The following is a 22,790-nucleotide window of genomic DNA, read 5'->3' as shown; positions in this document are numbered from 1 at the left end:
GGGAGGAAGGAAGGGAAGGAGAGACGAAGAGAGGGACGAAGGAAGGAAGAGAGGGAGGGACAAAGAGGGAGGAAGGAAGGAAGAAAGGAAAGGAGGGATGAAGAGTAGTGAGGGAGTGAGGAAGGAAGGAAAGAAGGGAGGGAGGAAAGAACAAAGGAAGTTAGAGAGGGAGGGACGAAGGGAGGGAGTTAGGTAGAGAGGGAGGGAGGAAGAAAGGGAGGGAGGGGGGAGGAAAGAAGGAAAGAAGGGAGGGAGGGACGAAGGAAGAGAGTGAGGGACAAAGGGAGGGAGTTAGGAAGGGATGGAGGAAGAAAATAGGGAGGAAGGGACAAAGAAGGGGAGGAAGGGAGGGAGGAACTAAGGGAGGAAGGAAGGATGGATGGAGAAATAAAGGAAGGAAGCAAGGATACAAGGAAGAAGAGAAGGAAGTAAGGAAGATATTCTCTACTGCCACCTAGTGGAGATAGCTACCCTATAAGTCAATGTCCGACACTTTAATGAGCTTTGCCATATAACTAATAATATTAGTAAAATAATTAGTTAGACATGCATAAATGGACTGCTGTTTTTGGGTACTTGCTCCTCATCAGTAAAAAGCAAGGTACTGGTTGGCTTTGTGAGAAGTCCTTGATGTGGTCACTGGGGCTGGGGCTCTGATCTTACAGTCAAGGAGTAAGCAAAAACACCTTAGTCTCCTCTTCCGAACCGTGGTCCCCTATAGCAGCAATAAAATTGAGGTACTCTGGTATATCGATGTCATTATTTTATGGCTTGATACTGTCCTACGTCATTACTCCACATTACCTCACACTCGTGCACCCTTAAAATCTTATATCCGGTGCAAGAAAACTTTTTTTAATGTCCTAACACAGAGACGTTAAAATGTCTGCAGACTTTATGGAACAATATGACATAAAACACAAGTAAAACATTCCAACCCACTAAACACATAAAAATATACAAGGTGAACCGGCTAATAAATTTAGAAGCCAAATGGACTTGGAAGCCAGGGAAGGATATTATGCATACAATAATATGTCTGCATGGAAAGACAAGGAGTGAAAAGAAACAGGGGCGGATTTGGGGGTTTAAAGGCACAGTATATGATATTGATCCCTCATTTCCTCCTGTGTATTTGAGCAGTATGATTAGGTCCCATTGCTGACTCCCTCCTCCTGATGCCAGACTGGGAGCCTTTCCTGTGTCTCAGGCTGCTCTCCCCCTTCTCTCCTCTCCCTTTCTCTCCCTCCTTGGGAGACTCAGCCAGGCTCCATTAGACGGGGAGGGTCTTGGCCAGAGTTTGAGCCCAGCCGCATTCCTGGGATGTTTTTTTGAATGTGAAGCTCTGGAAGCGATGGTGACGTCACGCTGCCTCCTATATAAGAGACACAGAGCCTGAAGCAGCTCAGAAAGCAGAGGCAACAAGCAAAGCACAGTACTGAGCACTGAGACCAGTACAGACAGCACTGAACTGGGACCAGTGTAGCACAGACCAGTTAGCGAGAGCACAGGTACTGGGACCAGAATAGCACGGGCACTGGAACCAGTGGAGCAAGATTAACAGACCAATTAAGAAGCTTCAATCCAATATCTTCATTTTTGAGGAACCATGTCTTACCTTCGAATGACCCATCTAGTGGTTGTGGCCATCCTTGCCGGATTTGTAGACCTGGTAAGTAATACTTTAATTGCATTCTACCTGTCAAGTGATGCAAATCATGCTTGTTCGTCCATCTTCATAGGATACTTTATAATATACCGTTTCTTATTTGCAGGCATTTTCATCATGCCCGGCGATATGCCAGTGTCCCCTTGAGGTGCCCAAATGTGCCCCAGGAGTCGGTTTGGTTCTTGACAGTTGTGGATGCTGCAAAGTGTGCGCCAAGCAACTCAATGAAGACTGTAGCAAAAGCCAACCTTGTGACCACACCAAAGGACTGGAGTGCAACTTCGGTGCCAGTCCAAGAGCCACCAAGGGCATCTGCAGAGGTAAGATGGCTTTTTTTTCTGACTTGTCCCCGGTGAGGCTGCAGGGGGAGCAGGTTTTTACTGGTTGCTTTAGTTAAGGAGTTCAGGGAATCTCAGCCCTTGTATGGATATGCTTTATTGATGCTCGTTTGGCAGAAAGGCTCGTGATTTCAGCAGTCTGGAATGCAATTCAGTGTCTGGCTTTAGGAAAATGAGCAGGAAAAGTAATTGTGACTTCTGATTCTTGTGTTGGCTGCAATCAAGTCCTAACGTCTTTTCATTTCCTTCTGCAGCCAAGTCTGAAGGAAGACCTTGCGAATACAACTCCAGAATTTACCAGAACGGAGAAAGTTTCCAGCCGAACTGCAAGCACCAGTGCACATGTATAGACGGGGCTGTCGGCTGCCTTCCCTTATGCCCTCAAGAACTTTCCCTTCCAAACCTTGGATGCCCAAATCCAAGACTTGTGAAGGTGCCCGGGCAGTGTTGTGAAGAATGGGTCTGCGATGACACCAGGGATGAGCTGGAAGATTTCTTAAGCAAAGATTTCGGCATGGATAATGAAGGAGACCTAACAAGCAAAAACGAATTCGTCCCCATTGTGAAGGGAGGACATAAAATGCTACCCGGTAAGTTTTCTCCAACTTCTATACTTCGTCAACTTTTCTAGAATGAGCAGATGAGAGGCCATGGCATATGTCAACCTTGGGTATACTAACTTTTTGCATTACTTTTCCTCCTAGCCTTTGGCTCCAATCACCAAGCCCATGTATTTGAGGCTCAGAAGTGTATCGTCCAAACGACATCTTGGTCCCAATGCTCAAAGACATGCGGGACGGGCATCTCTACGAGAGTCACCAATGACAATAAAGACTGCAGATTAGTGCGAGAAACAAGAATCTGCGAGGTCCGACCATGCGGGCAGACAAACTATTCACAGTTAAAGGTAAGCACTCTTATATTGTGCATGACGACTGTTTTTTTTGCTGACGTGATATCGTTGCATTTCTTTTTTTCTAATATTATTTTATCATTTCCTTTTCCAGAAGGGAAAGAAATGCACAAAAACCAAAAAGTCTCCGTCTCCGGTCAGGTACAGCTATGCCGGCTGTTCCAGCGTAAAGAAATACAAGCCTAAATACTGTGGATCATGCGTCGATGGAAGATGCTGCACCCCCCAACAGACACGGACTGTCAAAATCCGCTTCAGGTGTGAAGATGGGGAAACTTTTACGAAGAATGTCATGATGATCCAGTCCTGTAGGTGCAACTACAACTGTCCACACACCAACGAAGCCTACCCTTATTACAGACTATTCAACGACATCCACAAATTCAGAGATTAAAGGAGAAAAAACATTAAAAAAAAACAAAATCAGCCAAGAGACAATTTAAGAATAACGGGAATATTCTGTTGTGGAAATGTTGCAATTCCATCTTTGGACACGATGTGGCACTAGGAACTTATAAAGTGTATTACCACCTGGTCTTCATTACAACAGACTGAAATCTTTAGAGCTTCATAGTACTGGAGCAAACACGTCGCTTCTTTTTTTGGAGCAATTAATAATAATAATATTATAATATTTTTTTTTTTCTTTGTTAGTAAATTATCTTTAAAGTATTCTTCTGGTCCTTTTAGAATTTAAAAAAGTAAGAATTGTTCCTGCAAAAAAAAAAAAGTTATTGAATGACCAAATTTGGGGGAAAAAAAAAGTTTGAAAGCAATTATGAGTTTCTACATTCCTTCCTAATGGCGCTTAGTGAAGCGTTTATCTGTGGCAGCTATCACAGCCTGACAATTCTTAAGAAAAGCAGAAGTTACAAATTCCTTCTTTTTTTATTTTTTTTTTATTTTTTTTTTTATTTATCGAAAAAAAAATGTAGCTTTTTTTACGTTTCGGTGACAAAATGTAATACTGGAATAAATTGTAAATTGTTTTAATTTTTATATTCAATGAATTAAAGAATTTATTTATGGAAATAATCAATTAATAAAAAAAATATTTACCTATTTTTTATATCTGGTTCCACCTTTTGTCTTTGTTCTTTTATGCAATATATCTATGGAAGAGGAAAATAGTTATAAGTAGTATCAGTAATCGTAGTAGTAGTAGTAGTTTACCATTCATATATTGAGTTTTTCCATGCACTGTTTTTGCCTATGGAAAATTTTAAAGGGCCAGTAACCCAGTTAATAATTTATATAAAAGGGATGGTTCTAAAATGAACTGTGAATATAACACATAAGTATATGAATGTTTTTGGAGGTATTTAGGACCGCAGATAGATAGGATACAATAGTAATGATAGGGGTTGAGGTTTGTCACTTCTTGTCAGTTAGAACATTATAGTTAGCCCCCCCACCCTAGCCATTTATAGGGTGATAACAGAGGATAATAGCTTGTAGTTACTAGAGATCTATTAATGTAGATCTATTTTAACGATACCTTTAGCTTGTTAAATATATAAACTAAATACCAAGCGTACAGGCAAAGGAGGCCTTAGCATTGGGTCACCACATTCCTGGGGCTCTCCCATGAACTATTAACATTAATGCTATGTACAGTAAGGCTACTGCTCTCCTGGGAATCTATCCTTAACTATATGCACTAAAGGTCTAGTTTTCAGCCAAAGGAGGCTTTGGAATAGGGGCACCACATTCCTGGGACTCCTCAATTAGCTACATACATTACAGGTCAAGCTATGGAAAAAGTGACTTTGGTGTAGGGACACCACATTCCTGAGGCTCTATGATTAATAATTAACTATGTACACTAAAAGTCCAGTTTTTATGCATATTAGGCCTTGGAATAGCGGTACCACTTTACTGGATCTTTATCATTAACCCTATACATTAAAGTTCCAGTTTTTAGACATATGAGGCATTGGCATAGGGGCACCACTTTACTGGGACTTATTCATTAACCCTATATATTAAAGTTCCAGTTTTTAGGCGTATGAGGCCTTGGCTTAGGGTCACCGCATTCCTGGGACTCTTCAATTAGCTACATACATTAAAGGTCAACATTTGGTAAAAGTGGCCTCAGTGTAGGGTCCAATCCTGGGGCTCAATGATTAACTATGCACAGTAAAAGTCCGGTTTTCAGGCATATAAGGCCTTGGAATAGGGGCACCACTTTACATGGGCTCTATGATTAACTATATAAAACTAAAGGTCTAGTTTGCGGGCGAATGAGGCCTTGGAATGGGGTCACTATTTTACTGGGACTTTTTTCCTCTCTACTTGTTTCTAAACTCTAAATGACCGCTATAAAAAGTTATATACTATATACTGTGATGACATCATCTGAAGAATCACAGCCATGACATAAAGCGCCAGCACTTTGACTTTCCATGAGACAAAGGGTTGGAGGAAGTCACACGCGTGCGGTGCATGACTTGACATATTCGCCATTCTTCGCATGGTTGAGAGGTCCTGATCTGCCTCCGGTTGGTGAATGTGTAGTGAATACATTAACCTGTCGGCGGGAGGTTGCTCGTTTTTACTAAATGAGTCTGAAGCGATGAGGGCAGTAGTTAATCCGAATGACTACATCATTAAAGGCAAACATGCTGGTAAATACATTGGAATGTCTGGAATCTCAAGAACTTTGCAATAAGGTGTCCAGGCTGCGGAAAATATCCCTTTATCGTGAGATTTCTTATACCAAGGCTTTATGAAGCAGTGGCTAGCTACGCAGGGGGTTACATTCTTAACGAATGGCATCTTGGGAAAAAAAGGGTGGGGGGGGATGGGTATAGAAGCTCGAGGCTTAGTATATCATTATATTTGGAGTAATATGGTTTAGTATAGAATACTCATATAATCCTACATGAGAGGCATACTAATAATGCACTATAAAACACTAGACAAAGATCTGATTCATTGACTTACAGGGTAGCTACATCTAGGTGGCACTAGAGAGACAGTCTGCTTCCTTCTGGAGGAGACCTAATTTACATACATTTCTCCCAGGACACCCTGCACATGCTGGATCTCCATAATGAGAACCAGTATCCCCCAAAAATATGATTTATTTTTAAGAATAGAACACCCACTTATATAATGCAGCCATGGTTTATTTTCAATTATTCTGCAAAGGTGAAGCCAAGATATATTTTGTTCTAATGCAGTCAGGGCAGAGGGGGGAGGCTCCGGCTGCAGTCAGTTGCCATGCACTGGACAGTGAGGAGGAGGAGGAGGAGGAGGAGGAGGAGAGGGCATGGCTGAGCTTCTGTGATACACAGACAAGTTTTATTTCTAGATTTCTCAGTTTTAAACATATTATTGTCTGAAGTTTGTAAAGACTTTTTTTTTTAGAATATATGCCGCTAAAAGATTAAGCCACATTTTAATATCTTGCAGACAATGAAGAAGCATTGACTATAATGATTCCCAATAGCCCAAGCTTCTATGAGGAGGTAGTGTCAAGCTGGGCTACTTTTTGAGCCCACCAGAAAAAAATATTGTGATGGTCACATTTAATTGCAACATAAAAATCCGATATCAATCGACACCTTAAATTAGCTGGGAGTCAGGTAGTCAATAAGGGCTCAGAGACCAATTGCTCCTCACTAGCAAAGAGGTGCTAACATATGCAGAGGAAGATAATTGCTCCTAGGTAGACTGGACGTCTCCAATACATACCAGGGACATCACGTGGCACAATGGAAATGAAATGTTTCCATGCCATATCCATAATAATCTGATGTCAACAGAATCCGCAGATACATCTGTGATTGTGGAACATATGTGGTTCCAAGCGTCAGGATTTTCAGACGTGGGAAATGCAATATCAACCCGAATTATGGATAGCTCATAGTCAAGTTTGGTGTCTAGGATGGTGAAAGTATGTTCAAAAACATGACTGTCATACTAGGAGGTTCGTGTGGGAAAATATAACATAAATTAGAATGATCTCCTACACTTATTTTTTCTTATATACTGTATAATTAGCCATGCTGCTTTCACCTGACCAGGAAGAGGGGTGAGGGTATGTGGATGGGATCCATAAAAATCTCTTGTCCAGTAGAAACTATTTGCCAGACCCAAGAGACACAACGTGAATAGTAGATCTGTTCAAATTTCCACAGCAACTCCTCTGCCAGAAAATCTCACAAATCCAATCTGTAAGACCCTTCTATTATTGTACTGCTTTTGCCTTGTGTGTATATCTTTTTATTATTTCACCTTTAAGTATTGTACCCTTTTTCATTTTTTTCTTCCTTGCTGCTCTAAACGTACCCACAATCTCAAAGAGGGAAAATACAGCCTGGTTCTGTTACCCTGTGTATGTCAAAATGCAAGCAGTGTACCTGTCTGGTGCTTGGGAAAGCTGGGTGTGCGTGTGTACTAGTGTGTTGCAGCTTCTTATTTTTGCCTCACAAAACAGGAGGTACAAACTTTATTTCAAGTTTTAAGTTTGGCCATCATCAAAAAGGTAACAAGTGATATCATAGAATCATAGAATCATAGAATGGTAGAGTTGGAGGGGACCTCCAGGGTCATCATGTCCAACCCCCGGCTCAATGCAGGATTCACTAAATCATCTCAGACAGATGTCTGTCCAGCTTCTGTTTGAAGAATTCCATTGAAGGAGAACTCACCACCTCTGGTGGCAGCCTGTCCCACTCATTGATCACCCTCACTGTCAAAAAGTTTTTCTAATACCTAATCAGTATCTTCTCCCTTTCAGTTTCATTCCATTGCTTCTAGTCTTTCTTTGTGCAAATGAGAATAAGGATGATCCCTCTACACTGTGACAGCCCTTCAGATATTTGTAGACAGCTATTAAGTCTCCTCTCGGTCTTCTTTTTTGCAAGCTAAACATTCCCAGATCCTTTAACCAGTTCTCATAGGACATAGTTTGCAGTCCGCTCACCATCCTGGTAGCTCTTCTCTGAATTTGCTCCAGTTTTTTAATGTATTTTTTAAAATGTGGTGCCCAGTACTGGACACAATATTCCAGATGACCAAGGAGGAGTAGAGGAAGATAATTACATGATCTAGACTCAATGTGTTAGAACCCTCCTGTTTGTTTTTTTCCATCTTGTGTTTTGCAGTCACGTGACCATCTGCCTTTATATTCCAGCTCCGCCCTTATGGCTGTGCTGGACTTCAGTGTTTGACTGTTTCTCTAGCCAGGTTCTTCGGTGCCTTTCTCTGTCAGTTCGCTTGGTCCTCCTGGGACCTCTAGTACCTTTTTGTCAGTTTGTCTTTTTGTGTTCTGCAACAACTTCTCTGTTCAGGAGGTGTCCCATTTTTGTCCCAGTCCTTAGTTCTTTTAGGGACCCCTCCCCTTTTGCTATAGGTCTTCGTTCAGACTAGCAGAGGACAAAGGCGGGTCTGTTTGCTAGAAACAGGGAGCCCGCTACATCGTAGGGATTCAGCTTAGTTTTACTGTAGGGACAGCTTTCACCTATCTTTTCTTAGTACTTGTTGCAGATCATAACAGTAAGTCCAGCCAAAAAAACTAAAAAGAAAGAAATTCGGGGATCAGTATGGTTTCTGTCCAGAATTTGGCTCAACGCTTGCAGGGATTGTCTCTGGAGGTGGCCGAGCTACAACAACACGTGAGTAGCTGTTCTGGGGCGCATTTTGTGGAACCCAAGGTAGGACTGCCTGATGTTTTTTATGGTAAACAGCAAGATTTTTTTTCCTTTAAAAATGCTTGTTTGTTATATTTTCGTTTGAGACCAAGGTCCTCTGGGAATGAATCACAGCGCATTGGTTTTATTATGTCACTTTTGCGCAATGAACCACAGGGGTGGGCCTTTTCTCTCCAACCTAATGATCCATGCTTAAGGTCTGTAGAATAATTTTTTTCTGCTATGGGTCTATTATATGATGATCCTGATAGAATCTCATCTGCTGAGGCAGAACTCAGGCGTGTGAATCAGGGGTCAGGTGATGTTGAAAATTATTGCACACACTTCAGAAGATGGGCTTCAGAAGTCTTATGGAATGATCCTGTTCTGAAATGTTTATTTCTTGCTGGTCTGAGTGAAAGGGTTAAGGATCTGCTAATTGCATTCCCTGCACCTGAGACTCTGCAGGATGCCATGCAATTAGCTGTTCGTGTGGACAGGAGGCTGAGGTTCAGGCTGAATGAGGTAAAGACTCCTGTAATGTCAGGTCCTAGTCCCCAGAAAATCTGCTCAGAACCGATGGAGGTTGGGGCTATGTCACTCCGCTCTCAGGAAAGAGACCGGAGGTTTGCCGAGGGATTGTGTCTTTATTGTGGTAAAAATGACCATTTGATTAAGTATTGTGAGCTTCGTTTAAGTAAAGAAAAAAAAAAGGTCAGGTACGCCCGTATAGCTTGTTTACGCTCTGCAGGATTATTTCTTTCAGGGAGTACTACTTTGCAGGGAGATTTGATTGAATTTCAAGTATTTGTGGATTGTGGTTCAACACTTAATGTGATTGATAAAGGGTTTTTGGAAAAACTTAACTTGAAATCCAAACCTTTGTCATCACCTATTTCTGTGATTGCAATTGATAACACTCCCTTGAAATGTATTACTCACAAGGTTGCTGTATTTTCCCTCACTATCAATGGAGTTCACCAAGAAATTTTGGACTTGGTTGTTTTAGATAATTTGTCCTCTCCGGTTGTTCTAGGATTGCCTTGGTTAAAACTGCACAATCCTTTACTGGACTGGTCTACTAATGAGATTAAGTCTTGGAGTCCTAAGTGCTATGATAAATGTTGTAATGGTCGCATTGCGGCTGTGGAAAAAGGGGAATTACCGGTACCTATTCAAGATTTTTGGAGGTTTTTTTCGGAGTCGCAAGTTTTACCTCCTCATAGGGATTATGATTGCGCCATTAAGTTTGTTCCGGGTGCTACTCAAGAGTCGCTTGTTTAATCTGACTATACCTGAAAGAAAGACGTTGGAGGAGTACATACAGACTAGCCTGGCTGCTGGTCACATTAGACCTTCTAAGTCACCTGTGGCAGTTGGATTTTTCTTTGTTAAAAAAAAGGACGGGGGTTTACGTCCATGTCTGGATTTTCGTGAAATTAATAAGATTACCGTACGCAATTCCTACCCATTGCCATTAATTCCTGACTAGTTTAACCAGTTAGTGGGGGCCAAGTGGCTCTCTAAAATTGATCTCCAGGGGGCATACAATTTGTTACGAGTGAAGGAGGGTGATGAATGGAAGACTGCTTTCAACACTCCGGTAGGTCATTTTGAGAATCTGGTTATGCCTTTTGGTCTTACCAATGCACCTGCATTTTTTCAGAACCTTATTAATGACATCCTGAGACCTTTGATTGGTAAGAATGTGGTTGTGTATTTGGATGACATTTTGATTTATTCACCAGATCTGGAGTCCCATTGGTAGAGTGTACGTGAAGTTTTGCAGTTATTGAGTGATAATTCACTCTTTGCTAAGCTGGAGAAATGTGAGTTCGCTGTGCAGAAAATTAGTTTTTTGGGCTACATTGTCTCCAGCGAGGGCTTTGAGATGGACCCTGTGAAGGTTCAGGCTGTGCAGGAATGGCCTAGGCCTATTGGTTTGAAATCTATACAGAGATTTTTGGGTTTTGCCAATTATTACAGGAAATTCATAAATAATTTTTCTGTAATTGTTAAACCTCTAACCGATCTCACCAGGAAAGGTGCGAATACGGTCCAGCGGACTACTGAGGCCATTGAAGCGTTTAAGTATCTCAAAGAGAGGTTCAGTTCTGCCCCTATCCTTATGCAGCCTGATGAGACCAAGCCTTTTTTTGGTCGAGGTCGATGATTCATCGGTGGGGGTCGGAGCAGTTTTGTCTCAGGAGAACAAGGGTGGAGTACATCCTTGTGCCTTCTTTTCGAAAAAATTTTCAGAAACCGAACTGAATTATGATATTGGAAATCGGGAGTTGCTGGCTATTAAACTCGCCTTTGAACATTGGCGTCATTTTTTGGAAGGCGCTAGATTTCCTATTCAGGTTTTCACAGATCATAAGAATTTGATCTATCTGGATGCTGCCAAGCGCTTGAATGCCCGTCAAGCTAGGTGGGCACTTTTTTTTTTTCTCGGTTTCATTTTTCTGTTACCAATATCCCTGGTACTAAGAATGTTAAAGCCAATGCTTTATCTCGCAGCTTCTCTCCTACGGTCGGTGCCGAGGAGGAGGAGAGCATTTTACAGAAAGGAGTTGTGGTGGCGGCATTGGACTCCTTTTTGGAGGATGGGATTCTGAAAGCTCAAGATGATGCCCCATCTAACAATCCCCATGGGAGGTTGTTCGTGCCTAGAACCTTTAGGAGAGATTTGTTTGTGGAGTGTCATGAGTCTCGGTTGGCAGGTCATCCAGGAATTTCTGAGACTAAGAGACTTATCAGTCGCAGTTTTTGTTGGCCTGGATGGCAGAAAGAAGTCATCAAGTGGGTGCATCAATGTACTGTGTGTGCTAGATCAAAGGCTTCACATACTACTGCTGCGGGGTTGCTTTGCCCTCTGGAGGTTCCTAGTGCACCTTGGACGCATCTCACAATGGATTTTATTACTGATCTTCCTGTGTCCGAGGGTTTTACTGTCATCTCTGTCAGTTCGCTTGGTCCTTCTGGGACCTCTAGTACCTTTTTGTCAGTTTGTCTTTTTGTGTTCTGCAACAACTTCTCTGTTTAGGAGGTGTCCCATTTTTGTCCCAGTCCTTAGTTCTTTTAGGGACCCCTCCCCTTTTGCTATAGGTCTTCGTTCAGACTAGCCGAGGACAAAGGCGGGTCTGTTCGCTAGGTACAGGCAGCCCGCTACATCTTAGGGATTCAGCTTAGTCTTACTGTAGGGAGTCGGGACAGCTTTCCCCTATCTTTCCTTAGTACTTGTTGCAGATCATAACACAATGCTTCTCTTAATGCATCCCAGAACTGTGTTTGCCTTTTTTGCTGCTGCATCACACTGTTGACTCATGTGCAGTCTGTGATCTATTAGTATAACAAAGTCTTTTCCACACCTGCTGTTGCTTAGTTCTATTCCTCCCATTCTATAGATGTGATTTTTTTTTCTTGCCCAGATGTAGAATCTTGCATTTCTCCCTGTTAAATACCATTCTATTAGTTGCTGTCCATAATGTATCTCTTTCTCTTCCTCTTCTCTGTCCATTTCTTTGTTAACAACTTAAGGTGAGGCTAATGAGGATATACATGCGATGAGGTTTGTTATTACAATCTACAAAAGATGTTATGTAACCCAACAACAATAAATGTTGAGTATGTGACCCCATAGCAGTCCATCACCCAGTAAAAAAGATATCCTACAGTCATCCAAACATCACAGGTTATTGCAGTTTTACTGTCAGGTCACAGTTGCTTCAATTTTCAGAAACATGCTCTTATAAACACAAGTTTGACCTGTAAATTTGCAAGCAAATTTAAAGGGATTGTCCCAAGAACAATGTTAATTTTAATCATCATTGTAATCTATAGATCTTGGAATCATATTAAGTTAGATAATTGGATGTATTTAAAAAAAATGTTCCTGTGCTGAGATAATCTTGTAACTGAGCCCCTGCTGTGTACTGTGTAATGGCTGTGTCTGACAGTACAGCAAGATAGTCTGATCATACCACAGCTCCTGGGAAGGAGAGGTAGCAAAGGAGAGGATACAGACATTACAGCATGGGGTCACAGCTGATTCTTTCTTTGAGGTAAACCGCGTTAAAAGCAGGCAGAAAATGTTTTACCTCTCAGAAACCAGCAGCTATAATCTCATGCTGTCCTGTCTGTATACTCTTTTGCACCCTCCCACCCAGGAGATGTGGTATGATCAGACCATGTTCCTGCACGGTAAGACACACCCATTACACAGTACACAGCAGGGGCACATTTATACGATTATATCGGAACAGGAACATTTTTTTAAACATCCAATTGTGGACAATTTTTTTCTTTTTATATAAGATCTATTAATTAAAATGTACTTTGTTTATGGGAAAACATGTTTAAGTTTGGCTCAGTCATAGAATAAACTTTGAGCCAATCAGCTGCTCCCAAGTTCTTTCAAAGACAGAGCTGGTGGTAAGTTTAGCAACTATGAAGTATAATTAATTTCTTCTATTGTTATGTTGCCATTTTCATAGAGGGATCCTTGGACTATTCAATTTCTCTTTTGGCCAACAGCCCTTCTTCCTATCTCCTTTTCATAGTGTGCATGATAGAGATAAGAGAATGGCTTGGAATTTGAATTCGCTGACTTTGCCGAATTTTCCCCCAAAATTTGATTTGCGGATAAATAAATTTCTGCGAATTTCAATACTGGAAAGCTTGTAATTGCTTGGAAAATACATATGGTGGAGAGGAAAGAGAACCTCGCTGACTATAAGAGCGTACAATTTACAGGCGATAGAGAGGACCCCGCTGACCATAAGAGCTTACACTCTACAGGAGAGAGAGGACTCTGCTGACCATAAGAGCTTACACTCTACAGAAGAGAGAGAGAGGGAAGACCCCACTAACCATAGGAGCTTACACTCTACAGGAGAGAGAGGACCCCGCTGATCATAAGAGCTTACACTCTACAGGAGAGAGAGGACCCTGCTGACTATAAGAGCTTACACTCTACAGAAGAGAGAGAGGGAAGACCCCACTAGACCGTAAATTTGGCTGTGTGCCCACTATGCGTTTTTTAAGCATTTCCGCAGCGGCAGCGGTCGCGTGACCCGTCACATGACTAAATGACGTCATGGCAGGTCCTTTTAGACTATCGCGAGCTGCCGGCAAGCCAGGACGCATCGGATAAGGACACCGGGGGCCATCAGAAGGTAAGTATAATATTTGTTTTTTATTTTTTACCGGTCACACTATATAAATCCATGCCGGTTGCATGGATTTATATAGTGTGACCAAGTTGTCAAGCACTTTCCAAGTGATGCTAAAATCGCTTGGAAAGCGCTTGACAACCCGCATGCGGAAATGCAAGTGAAGAACGCTTCACTTCCGCTTGTCCCTGGCAGGAAAAACGCATGTACAATCCGCATGTGCAATCCGCATGTACAATCCGCATGTACAATCCGCATGTACAATCCGCATGTACAATCCACATTTACAATCCGCATGTACAATCCGCATGCGTTTTTTCTGCCACGGAGACGCAGAAACACTCAGGAAAAATCCAGAGCATTTCAAAATCGTGGGCACATAGCCTGTCAGAAAAATTGCCATGAACTCAATCCTCACCCAGATCGATCTGCTCATCTCAAGTGGATGAGTTCTCAATGGGGAAAAGGGAATAATCCACTGGCAGACAGCTCTGGAGTCGACTTATTTCCTAAGGTAGTAAAGAGTCATGACGCGCCCCCCTGGGCCGTGGGGTACTTGGTAGCTGGGCCAGTCGGTCTTGGGGATGTCAGGGTGGCAGTGACCCGGTCCGTGGCACCGGGCGGTCAAATAATGGAAAAGGAAAAGGAAAAGGGAATAAAGTTTTTCTAGAGATAATGTTCGTGACGCCACCTGTGGTATGCGGCTATATGGGGCCGCCGCTGCGGTGTAGATCCACTGGAGTTGATGGTGACGCAGCAGAGTTGGTTCAGCTCTCCACAGGCAGAGCTTAGCTCCAGGGCAGTAGATGATGATTTTATGAGGTAGATGTTGTTGGTGAGGTGTAATGTAGGTGATGGCGCAGTAATTATTCAAGGACACAGTGGGGTGCAGTCTTCAGGCTTTACTCACAGTTCTTAAGTTCTCCAAGTTACAGTCACCAGTGTGCAACCGCCCATGTCGTCCTGTGTCCTCCGGGGTAGTGATGCAGCAAACTCTCAGGTATCTCAGGAACACTTGGACGGGACCCCGTTCTATGTACCTGTGGCACCCCAGGGGTCTGGTTTTCCACAGTAACAGCAATGTTATGTCTGAGAGCAGGTGGGAGGTCTCTTGGTCAGGGATCCTATGCATGCCACACCTCCTGCCCAGTACTGGGAGGGGAAGAACTTCCCCTAGATAAACCTAGGGCTGAGGCAGGGTGAGTGAGTAGAGAAGAAGTAGAGACAGAGAAGAGAAGCAGATATAGGAAAGAACATCAGGAGCTCTGTGGGAGCAGTGCTACAAGGAGTCAGGGGCTGGCAGCTGCAGAGCTCGCCCTGACTGAGAAGATTTCTTACCGGACCCGGAGTCCGAGGCTGTGGGGACTAACTCCTACCCAGCAGCAGAATCCGTCAGGCAGGGGATTTCAGGTCCTCTGGCCAAGAAACCCGAAGGCACGGTCACACGCATGGGACCAGCACCGCCGTCGTGGAGTGGAAGCTACTAGAAGGCCCCGAGTCACCGGCCATACGGGTGAGCACCACACGGTACACTCAGGGACGTGGGCTACTTATACCCGCCTCTAGCAAGGTAGCCAGAAGAGTATCGTTAGTTTGGGAGGCCTACAACTCCGCCTGGCCAGGGGAGATCCCATCTGCTCAAGGACTGACCAGGCCCCAATTGCTAGCCAGTACTCCGGGAGGGTCTATCTTTGTCACCAGTAAAAGACCCTGAACTACACCGTACCGTCTCCGAGTGGTTCCTGCTACCCCCATCATCCACGTCGTCTGCCCTGAGGCCATACCCCTCCCGTTGGGGGTTATACTATCACGCTGCACAATCCTACCACCGGCCTCAGCGGTCTGCCCTGCAGCAGCAGCTCCTTAGCTGTACTCAACGGGTGGCGTAGTCGTCCAACATCTACCGCTGATACAGCGCCACTTAGTCTGACTCCCTGGGCACGGACCGGATCACCGCCACGAGACTACAACCCTCAACAGATCCGGCTCCGGGTAAGCTCCTGCATGCGCAACGCTGTGCGACACAGGCCCAGGGGCGCGTCAACTTTTGGCGTAGTCGGCAGGATCTCGTGCCCGCAACCACCGGGTACTGCGTGCCTGAAAAAGACTGTGAAAACTTACCCGTGGTGAAGATTCCCGCCATCCGGCGCCATCTTCCGCTTTCTTCCCGCCATCGGTGGAGTTTTCCCGCCATCCGGCGCCATCTTCGGCCTTCTTCCCGCCATCCGTGGAGTTTTCCCGCCATTGGACGCCATCTTGAGGACGCCGCGCGGGAAGAAGAGGGGCGTGGACTCCGAAAACGCGCGAGAACTGAAGCCCCGCCTCACGTCCGGACGTTGCGTAAGGTCCTGGAAGGAGCCCAGCAGACGCCGACGTCACAGGAGCGCGATGGAAGGTCCTCAACCCTGACGATCCACTGCGGAGCCGCGGCCTACGGAAGAGGATCATCGCAAGGTAGGCCACGGTCCACTAGGGGGGAGAAGGATGTCGGATACGGAGGAGAGCTTCACCGCTCCAACCCCCGCCAGCGCCACCGCTGTTGCGGTCATGCCTTTCACCATGCCCTATATCCCGGGGGCAGCCTGGCTACCCCAGTACTCAGGGGAGTCACATACCCTGCAGGACTTTAGAGAAAAACTGGATAGCCTCTTCCAGGTGTACCCCCTCACAGAAGAGCAAAAAGTAAGCATCCTGGTGGCCCAATTAACCGGGGCAGCCCAAAGGGAGGTAAAGTCCTGGCCACCTGGGGGGAGGACTGTCGCAGGGATACTAACCCGGCTGAGGGACACCTTTGATACCCGCACCTCAGCCGAGATCAAGCTTAGATTCTACGGGTGCAAACAGCGGGCACATGAGAGTATAAGGGACTATGCCCTGAACCTACAAGAGGCCCTGAGAGCCATTAAGCAGACCGACCCTGACGGCGTGGGAGACGAGGACAGGCTGTTAACTGAACAATTTATAGAGGGTTTATATTGCAATGCCCACCGAACCCAGTTGCGGGCAATGGCCTTACAGGACCCTCATCTGGGATTTGCACAGTTCAAGGACAGAGCCATCCGGGTGCTCCGAGAACCGGCACCAGGTGGCGTTGTGACCCACAGACGCCCCACTACCACCTACCACCAGGAGGCGGCGCCCTTGTCGGCAGGGCCTGTGGGAGCTGATGCGCAGGCTTTGAACAATGACTCGGCTCCAGACCTGCACCATCAGGTCCAAGAGCTAGCTAAAAGCGTTGCTGCGCTAACCCGAACTGTGCAGTCTTTACAGGTTTCCACTCCAGGGAAGATCCAGCTGGCATCCGGACCGGAGGACATCCCGTGGCGTCGACCAAGGAGGACCCCACCGGCCAGAGGAAGACCCAGCGACCGATACAACGAGGACGGACGACCCATCTGCCGCCGCTGTAATCAACCCAGACATATGGCAAGGTACTGTCCTTTAAACTGGCACAACCTAGGGTAGAGGGCCAACCCCTAGGAAAAAGATCATCAGGCCCATCAAACTGGCGCGACAAATATGTGGGAGGACGTCCAGTCTTGCCTGTGGTACTGGATGGCATTCCTATGAGTGCCCTACTGGACACCGGGTCACAGGTCACCACCATCCCGTACGTGCTCTTCAAGCAGTACTGGAATGACTCGGATATTACCCGCTACCCTGACGACGACTTGAGTATCATCGCCAGCAATGGTCAGCCCGTGCCACAGATCGGATTTAAAGAGGCGACCATTAAAATTGGTAGAGTTGAACTGGCAGCACAGGGACTGATCATTGTAGACATTGACAAACACGAGAGTCACCCAAAGATAACTCTAGGAACTAATGTAATTGAAAATTGTCTTGCAGAGGTAATTTTCCTTTTACAGCAGGTTGCCAAGAACGCCAGCTCCGGCGAGCAGCGAGTGCTCCAAAAAGAGATCCGGGCACTGATGCAACGGCAACAGGTGGAACTCTCCGGCGGTGAGATTGGTAGCGTGAGAATGTGTGACCCTTTCCCTATTGCCATGCCCCCAAAAAGTGAAATGATGATTTGGTGCCGGGCAGCTATTGGTCTGAGAGGTAGAGATTACCAGGCAATGGTAGAACCAGTTTACTCAGACAGTAGGCCCACCATCTTGACAGCACGGGGGGTGGTTAATGTACGCCATGGGAGGGTGCCCGTTCGCATAATCAATATCGGGAAGAGGGAAGTGTACCTGCCCCGGTATGCCACGCTAGCCAAATTATATACCATTAACCAAAATGCTATACAATCTGTGGAACCCTTGCCTCCATCTCACCCGGAGGAAGGTAACGGCTCTAAGAAAACAATGGAGGACTGGTGTCAGCAACTACATTTGGGTACTGACTCCACTCCCTCACATCAGAAACAGGGAGTCTATCGGGTGGTTCAAGAGTACGAGAGAGTGTTTAGTAAACACCCGTTAGACTTCGGGCGAGTCAAGGGGGTAGAACACCACATCCCCACGGGAGACCATGCTCCCATAAAAGAGAGGTATCGACCCGTACCCCCTGCACACTACCAACACGCCAAGGGGATGCTTAGAGACATGAAGGAGGCTGGGGTGATCAGGGATAGCTGTAGCCCCTGGGCAGCTCCACTAGTCTTAGTCAAAAAGAAAGACAACACCATGAGGATGTGTGTAGATTACCGGAAAATCAACCGTATCACACACAAGGATGCGTACCCCTTACCAAGGATAGAGGAGTCTTTGGCTGCTTTAAGATCTGCTAACTTCTTCTCTACCTTGGATCTCACTAGTGGGTACTGGCAGGTTCCTGTAGCAGAGGCGGACCGGGAGAAGACCGCATTCACCACCCCGATGGGACTTAGCGAGTTTACCTGCATGCCGTTCGGACTCTGCAACGCACCAGGAACCTTCCAACGATTAATGGAGTGCTGTCTGGGCCATAGAAACTTCGAGACGGTCCTGTTGTACCTGGACGATGTCATCGTATATTCTAAGACTTATGAGGACCACCTGAAACACCTGGCGGAAGTGTTCGAAGCTCTGGCAAGCTACGGCCTAAAGGTGAAACCCTCCAAGTGTCACCTCCTGAAACCAAAGGTGCAGTACCTGGGACACGTGGTGAGCGCTGACAGAGTGGCTCCCGACCCTGATAAGATCACCGCAATTAAGGAATGGCCAAGTCCCTCCAGTGTAAAGGAAGTGCGGCAGTTCCTCGGGTTGGTAGGCTACTACCGCAGGTTCATCCCCGGTTTCACCAAAAAGGCAGCTCCTATGCAGGACCTCCTGATAGGCCAGTCCCGGAAGGCCAAGAACCAGAAGCCGCCCTTCAGATGGGAGAAGTTGGAAGAGGAGTCCTTCCGCCAGCTGAAGATGGCCCTCACGGGAGATGAAATCCTGGCGTACCCGGATTACAGCCAGCCCTTTATCCTCTACACCGACGCAAGTAACATCGGGCTAGGAGCCGTGCTGTCCCAGATCCAGCAGGGGAAAGAACGAGTAATCGCTTACGCCAGCCGAAAACTGCGACCCACCGAGAGAAACCCTGAGAATTACAGCTCATTTAAGCTAGAGTTCCTGGCAGTGGTGTGGGCAGTCACCGAACACTTTAAGCACTACCTCGCTTCTTCCCGGTTCACCGTGTACACGGATAACAACCCGTTGACACACCTGGACACAGCAAGACTCGGTGCCCTAGAGCAGAGATGGATGGCCCGTCTGTCCAACTACGAGTTCACAATCAAATACCGGGCAGGACGCTCCAATACCAACGCGGACGCCCTGTCCAGGATGCCAAACCTACCGGACGTAGGAGAAGATCCAGAGGGACTGGAAGAAGTCGAACTCCCTGCGTTCCACCGGCATGGGACTATCCAGTATTCCCACCGGGTAAGGAGTAAGCAAGCCGCTACGTTTAACCCCTTGCCTCACTACAACTGGGAGGAAACGCAAGACAGTGACCCTGCCGTCCGACTGGTGAAGGAGATGCTGACTCGGCCAGAGGCTCGCCTTGACCCAGACGCTCCGGAGGAAGCCAAGCAACTGTGGGCTGAGAAGAGTCGACTGTTCCTTTATAAGGGGGAAGTTGTGCCGCAGAATGGTTAACTCCCGGACGCATGAACTAATCTGGCAAGTAGTGGTGCCACGAAGAGACGCAGCCATGGTGATGGAGGCATACCACGACGGGGCTGGACACTTCGGATGGAAGAAGCTGGAGTTCCTGCTGCGCGAGCGGTTCCACTGGGTAGGCATGAGGGGAACCATCGAGAGGTGATGCAGAGACTGTGGCCCGTGCAACCTAAGAAGGAAGGACCGTGCCAGCCAGAAGACTCCCCTGCAGTCCATCGTCACCCGGCAGCCGTTGGAACTGGTAGCCTTGGATCATGTAAAACTGACCCCAAGCAGAAGTGGCTACGTCTACGCACTAACCATCGTGGATCACTACTCCCGGTTCTTGGTTGTCGTCCCCGTCAAGGACTTAACAGCTCGAACAGCAGCGAGAGCCTTCCAGCAGCATTTCTGCCGTCCACACGGGTACCCGGACCAAGTGTTGACAGACCAGGGACCTGCCTTTGAAGCGGAGGTCTTCCAAGAATTCTGCACTCTGTATGGCTGCCGGAAGATAAGGACGACACCCTATCATCCGCAAACTAATGGACTTTGTGAGAAAATGAACCAGGTGGTAATGGATCTTCTGAAAACGTTGCCCCTGGAAGAACGCAGTCTGTGGCCTGAGAAGCTGCCCGATCTGGTGGACCTATACAACCACATCCCGGTAGGTTCCACCAACTGTACCCCGGCTTACCTAATGAGGGCGAGACCTGGTAAGTTACCTGTTGACCTGGAAATGGGAGTCCTGACACCTGAGGACACTTCACCAGAAGCAGACTGGGACACAGAGAGGCAGCAGCAGTACCAGAGAGTACAGGAGAGCGTGGAGCGAAGTCTCTGTCAGGCTAGGGAAAGACAAGAGAAAACTTACAACCAGTATGCTCCCGCTGTTCCCCTGGTACCCGGAGAGCAGGTCTTGAAGAGAAAAAGACGGCTCCACAAGTTGGACGACCAGTGGGAGAAGGACCCGTACACCGTACTGCCCTCAAGCCACGACAACCCAAAGGTCTGTACCATCAGTAAAGACGGAGGGGAAACCACAACCATTGTATCCCGGGATCACCTGAAGAAGTGTCCCGAACAGCTACGGAACCCTGAAGAGGAACAAGAAGACCCTCGACCCGTAGAGGAAAGGGAAGACATGGTTAATACTGTGCTCGGAGACTTCCCTCGGTCTTGGACTCAAGTCAATGGTGCAGTTGTGGTACCCGTACTCACCTTCCTCCAACCAGCATCCCAAGCACCTACGGAGCAACAGGTAGAGCTGGAAGAACAGCCGGTCCAGGAGGCAGAAGACCCCACACCAGCAGACCAGGAGGATCAACCCTCTGCTTGCAGTGAGCCTGCCATATCCCTAGTGAGCCAAAGGGCCCGTAGACCGCTGCCCAGTTTACCCTTAACAGCTCCTACACCCTGTAGTTCAGGGCCAGACAGTCAGCTCCGTAGGTCCACTAGGGCCACTAGGGGCCAGTTACCCGCACGTTGGAGGATTTGAAGTGTATAAATTGTTTTATTTGTGGTTACCTGTTTATTGTTGCTTGTGTATAATTATGTGTTTCTAGTTATTTTTAGGAGTCCTTGGTGGATTTACCGGGAATCCTTTGTACATAGTTGGAGCGTAACCCAGGACGGACTAAAGACTGTTAAGGACTCGGGGCAGGACAGACCCCTACCTGGTTACGTCTCCCTGTTTTGGTGAAATGGACACCTTGCTTTCTTCAAAGACTGCACCCGGTTACGGACATGCCGTGACCACCTTTATGTGTTTCTTTATTGTTATTGTTATATCTTGTTATGTTTTTCTAAAATATGTTTAGTCCCGGAGTACTAAATTTCACTAGGGGGGAATGTGGCACCCCAGGGGTCTGGTTTTCCACAGTAACAGCAATGTTATGTCTGAGAGCAGGTGGGAGGTCTCTTGGTCAGGGATCCTATGCATGCCACACCTCCTGCCCAGTCCTGGGAGGGGAAGAACTTCCCCTAGATAAACCTAGGGCTGAGGCAGGGTGAGTGAGTAGAGAAGAAGTAGAGACAGAGAAGAGAAGCAGATATAGGAAAGAACATCAGGAGCTCTGTGGGAGCAGTGCTACAAGGAGTCAGGGGCTGGCAGCTGCAGAGCTCGCCCTGACTGAGAAGATTTCTTACCGGACCCGGAGTCCGAGGCTGTGGGGACTAACTCCTACCCAGCAGCAGAATCCGTCAGGCAGGGGATTTCAGGTCCTCTGGCCAAGAAACCCGAAGGCACGGTCACACGCATGGGACCAGCACCGCCGTCGTGGAGCGGAAGCTACTAGAAGGCCCCGAGTCACCGGCCATACGGGTGAGCACCACACGGTACACTCAGGGACGTGGGCTACTTATACCCGCCTCTAGCAAGGTAGCCAGAAGAGTATCGTTAGTTTGGGAGGCCTACAACTCCGCCTGGCCAGGGGAGATCCCATCTGCTCAAGGACTGACCAGGCCCCAATCGCTAGCCAGTACTCCGGGAGGGTCTATCTTTGTCACCAGTAAAAGACCCTGAACTACACCGTACCGTCTCCGAGTGGTTCCTGCTACCCCCATCATCCACGTCGGCTGCCCTGAGGCCATACCCCTCCCGTTGGGGGTTATACTATCACGCTGCACAATCCTACCACCGGCCTCAGCGGTCTGCCCTGCAGCAGCAGCTCCTTAGCTGTACTCAACGGGTGGCGTAGTCGTCCAACATCTACCGCTGATACAGCGCCACTTAGTCTGACTCCCTGGGCACGGACCGGATCACCGCCACGAGACTACAACCCTCAACAGATCCGGCTCCGGGTAAGCTCCTGCATGCGCAACGCTGTGCGACACAGGCCCAGGGGCGCGTCATACCGTTCCTGGTCGTCTCACTGCGCTGGCTCTCACCCTCCTGCTCTGCGCCTCACAATCAGTGTCCCAAGTCAGTGGCCTCGGGCCTTGTCGGGCGACTTGCAATCCCCTGGACCCTATGTGG

At 47.0% G+C, this 22,790-nt stretch overlaps 1 protein-coding gene across 1 annotated transcript; it reads left to right on the top strand.

The window, feature by feature from the left end:
* Nucleotides 1-1,386: 1,386 nt before the first annotated feature.
* On the top strand, nucleotides 1,387-3,890 carry CCN1 (cellular communication network factor 1). Its single transcript, XM_073643553.1, has 5 exons — nucleotides 1,387-1,672; nucleotides 1,776-1,989; nucleotides 2,262-2,597; nucleotides 2,712-2,914; nucleotides 3,015-3,890. Exons 1-5 carry the CDS (start codon nucleotides 1,610-1,612, stop codon nucleotides 3,312-3,314), a joined length of 1,116 nt encoding a protein of 371 aa, XP_073499654.1. The 5' UTR covers nucleotides 1,387-1,609; the 3' UTR covers nucleotides 3,315-3,890.
* The last annotated feature ends 18,900 nt before the right edge of the window (nucleotides 3,891-22,790 follow it).

Source organism: Phyllobates terribilis, unplaced genomic scaffold (assembly GCF_046119375.1).
Source record: "Phyllobates terribilis strain yellow unplaced genomic scaffold, ASM4611937v1 Scaffold_8__6_contigs__length_399053987, whole genome shotgun sequence".
NCBI lineage: Eukaryota > Metazoa > Chordata > Amphibia > Anura > Dendrobatidae > Phyllobates > Phyllobates terribilis.
Note: the sequence above shows the minus strand (reverse complement) of the source record. Positions and strands in the feature narration are given on the sequence as shown.